At 42.9% G+C, this 6,511-nt stretch overlaps 1 protein-coding gene across 1 annotated transcript; it reads right to left on the bottom strand.

The window, feature by feature from the left end:
* Window positions 1–1,045: 1,045 nt before the first annotated feature.
* On the bottom strand, window positions 1,046–6,511 carry DRG1 (developmentally regulated GTP binding protein 1). Its single transcript, XM_048323153.1, has 9 exons — window positions 6,383–6,511; window positions 6,055–6,178; window positions 5,087–5,262; window positions 4,619–4,688; window positions 3,892–4,061; window positions 3,028–3,158; window positions 2,657–2,824; window positions 1,629–1,751; window positions 1,046–1,163 (listed from the first exon to the last, which is right to left on the bottom strand). The coding sequence occupies exons 1-9, from the start codon at window positions 6,422–6,424 to the stop codon at window positions 1,064–1,066; spliced, it is 1,104 nt and encodes a 367-aa protein (XP_048179110.1). The 5' UTR covers window positions 6,425–6,511; the 3' UTR covers window positions 1,046–1,063.

Here is a 6,511-nt window from a genome sequence, read left to right as displayed (position 1 = left end):
TAGAAGCTGTAAAACTAACCAGCTCTAAACAAAGTGTGTGAATGGGTTTCACTGCTCTTTTCCTCACAGTCTCAGTAACAGCCTCATCTTCTGCCCCTTCCACTCAGGCTGATAAACCCAAGCACACCTGCAGCAGTTCAGCTCATTTACGCAGAGATCTAGAAAAAGTACATGTGGAAATGCTTGGAGTACAATCAAGGCTTGGATGTTTCCCTACCAGGCTGAATAGCATCCACTGTTCTAAGGATTTAGTGCTTGAGTGGGTGTCTCTAATCACTTTGTCTTCTTGAATGTATAATAACATGAGGGGGAGTGTTTTTGAAGCAGCTAAATAAACACCCCTATAATTAAACACCCCTAGTTCCTTTTTGTAGGAGAGCAAATGCTAGAGGCTGATGCATTTGATAGCACTCTTGACATGAGCTAAAAGCTTCTTCATCTTTATTAAGCAACAGAACTACTCTAAGAGCTATGTACTTCTCTAGCTAGGCAGGAAATTCTCTTAAGAAAACTTAAAAGCCTTCAGTCATACAGACACAAGCAGCTAGCTCACTTCCACTAGTCTAAACAACTGAAAAAGCAACTGCTCCTGAGCAGAACTGACCAGCTTTTCCACAACTGCAGGACTATTAATAGCCTTGAAGTATTCCAACAAAAACACTTTCAGATTAAGGCAGCTGGAACTCTGTCCTCTAGCAGTTTTATAAGATATGGTTCTCTAGCCTCTGCTTTTCATGTTTTGTTCTAACTTAGAACAAAATAATTCTTGATGTGTGAACTTTTTTCTGATTTGGAAAGACATGTACATGCAGCAGAACCTCATCCCTGCCATCAAAGCTTCTTGTAAGATTTTGCCCTTGTGAGTCATTTAATGAGAGCTGCTCATCTGTAAGTTCTGCTGGAACAAGACACTGCAGTATAAATTGGCCAGAAACATCAGTTTTACCATGCAGCAAGGTACTATAATAAAAGGCCATTTCTAAATCAAAATTGGGGGGAGGGGTTTGTCACTTACAATTAATGACCAATTTCAGGCACAGCAACAAACCATGTAAGAATAACTTTATTTCTTCACAATCTGAATAACATCCTCATCTTCAAGAGTATGGTCTTTACCAACTTTTTGAGGGTTGTGTTTAACAGATGAACCCCAGACCAGTGCACTGAAAGAAAAATCAAATTTAAAAGGCTTAGAAGTATGATATGCAAGCAGAACAGCAGCTATTTCTGTCACAAAGCTAATACAGAAAGCAATGCTTCAGAGCTATTTTTATTCTCCTACAAGTACCTGGCTGAATGGTCTGTGTGAACCAGGGTTACAAGCAGATCAAAACAAAGCATGAAGTTGTCCCAAGTACCAAAGTGTATGGGACAATAGCTTGCAATGCTGTGTATAGTGCTACTTTAAAACAGCAAAATAAATTTTTCTCTACACAAGACCTTTATGTAGGAAAGAGCATGAGACCATCAAACACAGCAACTGAAGTACTAAGTTTGATTGTCATAGGCAGATCTATTCAATTCAACATGAAAAAAAGTCCTGTTATTCCCTTCTAGTTTAGAGGAAGATAATATACCTGAATGCAAGTTATTTTCTATTCTATATATTCTTTTACAATAACACTTACTATTTAAAGTCTTTTATGAGATTTTTGTGGATCTTCATGCAAAAATCCTCCACTGTGGTCTTGCAGTAAGGTAGCACCACAGGAGAGGTGTAGTCTGGGAGCTGCCCTTTAGGTTTGGTGTAGCTGTAACACAGATGGAACTATCAGTCAATACCAAAACCTTTTCAAACCCATAATGATATTTCATCAATGACTTGCACTGTCACCCCCAGCACATGTGCCAAGTCCTGGTGCTTCAGCGGTGACAATGGATACACTGCAAAACGTTTGGCAGACCTAAACTGAAAATGCATCTGGGCAGCAGGTTCTCCCTTGTAACGGCAAAGGTTTCTCACTTGTGAGCTTTCTGAAGGTGCTTAAAAAAAAGCCAAATGCCAATAGTTGTTGGAAAAGAACATCTTTAGTATTATGGTTCCAACTTGCCTTTTTTTTTTTCTGTGAAAATCTCAACATATATTTTAAAAAGTACCTGATAAAATCTATAGCACAGATACCTAAACCCACTAAATCCCTTTTTACAATACATTCTATATTATCACAAGAAGATAGATATAAATTTAAAAGACAACAATTATTGTATTATGAGTATTAGTAAATTCATTCATAAGTTCATCCAAAAATGCGTAAGACTTATGAAGTAAATCTGGAATAATTTGTAGTAAAAATACCTGAAATTCTAGATGGAGAACTAAGTTCTGTTAAGAGAGCTGCATCCATGACAGACTGAAATGATGATTACATCTGGAATCACAATGTTACCACTAAGTTTGACTAGAGTTCCATGTTTTCAGGAATTTTTTAACATGTGCTCTGGTCTTGGTTTCACAAGGTTCTCATTTAATTCCCCTACAAATTCAAAAGAGCACTTGTGGCTATCACACAACAGCTAAGAAGAGCACCATTTCTGGGTTACAAAGCAAACACCAGTTAGAAGAAAAGCATTACAGAATATTCCTCATCCATTCCTGAGACCTTTTTCAGTCTCAGCCTTACACTTAACTCCACAGAAGGCAGCAATTTTGACTCACATTCGGACTAGTTTTAAGTAGTCCCAGATTTTCTCCAGCAGATCATCAAAGTTCCAGCGATGATGAGCGGATATAGGAACACAGTGGGGTACTTTGTAAATGATATCTAGTTCTTCAATGGAAATTTGGTCAATTTTATTTAGGACATAAATGCATGGAATGTAAACCCTGCAAAAAGAAAGAAATTGTTAGAACAACCTGACAGCAGCATACTGCTACCTTCACTGGAAAGAAAGAACATTTTTAAAAAGCTTATCTCTATGTTGATGCCACATTGCTGGCTCAGCTGCTCTGGGAAGCAAACCTGAAAGTCAATTGTTTTCTTTGTAATACAGACTGCATATGTGCCAAAGCCAGGGAGCCAACAATACCTGTTTCCTTCAACAACGTCAATCAGATCATCAGCAGTGGCGTCACTCCGCAGTGTGACATCAGCATTGTGGATTTTATACTCTGCCAAGATGCTCTTCACTGTCTCAGTATCCAGCTCACTCTGAGGACACTGAACATAGACAGACGCAGTATTAAGGAATGGAAGAGCTAACAGCCAAATCAAGTATTAAAATTAACAGTGCTCTCACATAGCAACCACTGCATATACATTACTAGAAAGAATAGATGCATTTTAAGTTATTGGACTTGACTCTGATTTCACCATAGCTGGTCTGAGGAGAGGGAAAAACAGATTTAAATCCTAACAGCTTCATTTATATTAATGCCCCACTGAGAGATGCAATCAGACATTTCAGCAGCAGTGTTTCCTTTCAGTTTGGGACCAGATGCAATACAAACCCACGTATCTACTAGTTCAGAGCCCAGACATCTACACTTCAGGTACTGAGAGCACAGAGTTATGATTTTTGGTATCTCTGGCTATCTCTATGCTTTTAAAGATTCAGGTAAACAGGTTGCAAGGCCTGGAACTCTTGAGCAGTCCTCTCCAGAAGAACATTGTAACCACCAAGTAAGACACAGTTTTTGCACTCTCCTTTGGATCTCAAACTTGTTAAATGTGGAAAGCAACCGAGGCTCTGTTTTGGGGGCAATGAAGTGGTCAGGTTCCAGGAGAGGTGTGGAGAGCCTCTAAGGAAAGTAACTAACTAAGCAGCACAGTACAGCAGTTCAGTTCCTAAAGAAGTCACAGCACAGCATGGTCCCAGACATATCAACTACAAATGCCTCTTTCTTCAAGCAATTTGTTTTTTAATTTTGGTTAAAGAAAACTTCCAACTTACTGTGGCTGTAAGGTTAATGCCTCCTTTATCCTTTTTTTTAAAGCCAATATTGGGGGGCTTACTATTCAGACGAATTCCAAACCCCTCCAGTTCATTCTCAATTATTTTCTTGTGGCCAAGGGGTTTCAGCACATCCAGAACAATCAGAATGAGATTACAGGTTCGAGCAACTAAGAATTACAAAAAGAAAGTCATCTCACAAAAAGCATGCTCACACAACCTGAGACAAAACAACCACAATATGGCTCGGTGGACTGATGACACTATGAAACCCTGAAGGCCAGCACACTGGTTATTTTTAAATACCAGTGTAGGACTGAAGTTTATTGTGCTGGCCAAGCATCACTGACAGACAGATCTTTACATGTTGTAAGAATGACAGAGGCTGGAAAACATCTTCCTGTCTCCATTCAGACACCAGACTGAGGACACTTAACTGGGTGAGGAAATGAAAACAGCAGCCTTGTTTAGGATGCGATCATATCTGCCTGCAAAATTTCCAATGTACTTTCACTCAAGTGTCAATGCAGGACACAAACCCAGCAAGTGCACAAAGCCAGAACTGAAAACAACAATATGAAAGCAGCTACTGCTTCTCAGCAGGCAGCTCAAGTCCAGCAAACAATCCAGCTTTTAAAAGACATCAGAAAGAGTGATTCAACCCTTCTCCTGTACTGTGTTAAATGAACCAGTGATAGGCTGCTGTCTCCAGCTCTAATATACTCACCTGCAATGACCTGCCGTCCTCTGCCTTTACCATCTTTGGCACCTTCAATAATTCCTGGCAGATCAAGCAGCTATTTGTTCACAGGAAGAAAGTACCATATGAGAAAAGTATTCTTGATTAAATCAATCCTACTTTTACCGTTCCAAACCAGCTGACTCTACTGCAAATCTGAACAAACTATGACAAGACTGTTTCCCACTTGATTGTTATATACTGTATTATCCCATGTGCCCATTTGGTACAGTGGAACAGATCATCTCATAGGCAATAATTAAAACTACCACAGAACTTCTTCCCAGAGCAAAGTGAAAAGCAGGGGAAAATCCATACCTCATGGAAACATTTCCAAGGTATTCTCAAGCACTTCTACACATCACTTCTAACCTGCTAATGTCAGGGCAGACCACTCAACCCTAACAGCACAGCATCTATATAGCCCATCTTACCCTCACAGACACAAGAGCTCACCTGGATCTTTGCTCCTTTGTACCTAATGACTCCAGGCACAGTAGTCAGTGTAGTGAATTCATAGGCTGCCACTTCAGAGTACACACCAGCAAGATTACTTAGAAGAGTAGATTTCCCCACTGATGGAAAACCCACAAACCCAATGCGGGCATCACCTGTCTTTGCAACATCAAAACCTACAAATAAGGAGTAGAAATATTTGTCTAATGATTGACATTTTTTATCTTCTAATGTTCTGGACAGCAGACACACTACTATGTTTAATACTGCCTGAGCAAAAGCCAAGTAAGGTTTCCTAGAAAAAGGAAGTGAGAAACAGATTGTTCACAATCTTTATTGCCTTGCACCAATTTGTCTTTTAACACTCCATGACATGTACCTGTCTAATAAAGTCCTGGCTGCAAAGCTTCACAGTGGACTGTATTTGACTTGAGTGTAAGTGTAGCATTCCCCTTACGCATTGCAGCTTAGGCAAATCACACCTTTATATAAGAACAGGTGGCTGCTGCAAAGGCGCTTCTTCAGGTAAAAACCTTAAGACTTCTGCAAATAAAAGATTATATGAGCCGAAATACAAAAGCACTTTCATTTGAACTTCAGGAAGGGTTCCACCCCACAGCCCTAGGAAGGGCCACAAATCATGGTTAGAGATCTTGTACCGGGTAGGACAAGAGGCAGTGAGGATGGAACAGGTTGCCTTAGAGAAGCTGTGGCTGCCCCATCCCTGCAAGTGTTCAAGGCCAGGTTGAATGGGGCTCCGGGCAACCTGATCTAGTGGAAGGTGTCCCTGCCATGACAGGGGGGTAAAACGAAATGATCTTTAAGGTCGCTTCCAATCCAAACCCTTCTGTGATTCTACGACTATTTAGCAGATAATCTGACATGATTTGAGAGGACAAGAGCCCCCACGTTAGATCGACTCCCGTCATACCTCCCGCACTTCGACAGCACCCGCATAGATAACGCACCTTCCCCGGGGCCGCCGCCGCCGCCTCCCTTGGGGGTGATGAGCTCCCGGCGTAGCTTGGCCAGACGGGCCTTCAGCAGCCCCAGGTGGTGGGCGGTGGCCTTGTTCTTCTGCGTCCGGGCCATCTGCAAGGGCACAAGACCGAGGGCTCACACCGGGAGGGCTCTGCCGACCCCAGCCCCTGCGCGACGCCTGGGGACAGGCCCCGCCACCCCTTCACCGCGTGGCCCAGCGGCCGTCCCCCTCTCCGGTCCGAGCCCCCCGTCCGCCCCGTTCGGCGCTCCGTGCCCGGCCCGCCGCGAGGGAGGCGGAGGGCAGCGGTGCGGTACCTCCGCCTCAATCTCCGCGATCTTGGCCAGGGTGCCACTCATGGTGGCGTCAGGCCCGGCCCGCCCGGCCGCCCCTCAGTGCCGCCGCTCCTCCCGCACCGATCGGGCCCGCGCACGCGCGTGGCGACC

The sequence above is a fragment of the Corvus hawaiiensis genome, chromosome 18 (genome assembly GCF_020740725.1).
Source record: "Corvus hawaiiensis isolate bCorHaw1 chromosome 18, bCorHaw1.pri.cur, whole genome shotgun sequence".
In the NCBI taxonomy this organism is placed as follows: Eukaryota; Metazoa; Chordata; class Aves; order Passeriformes; family Corvidae; genus Corvus; species Corvus hawaiiensis.
Note: the sequence above shows the minus strand (reverse complement) of the source record. Positions and strands in the feature narration are given on the sequence as shown.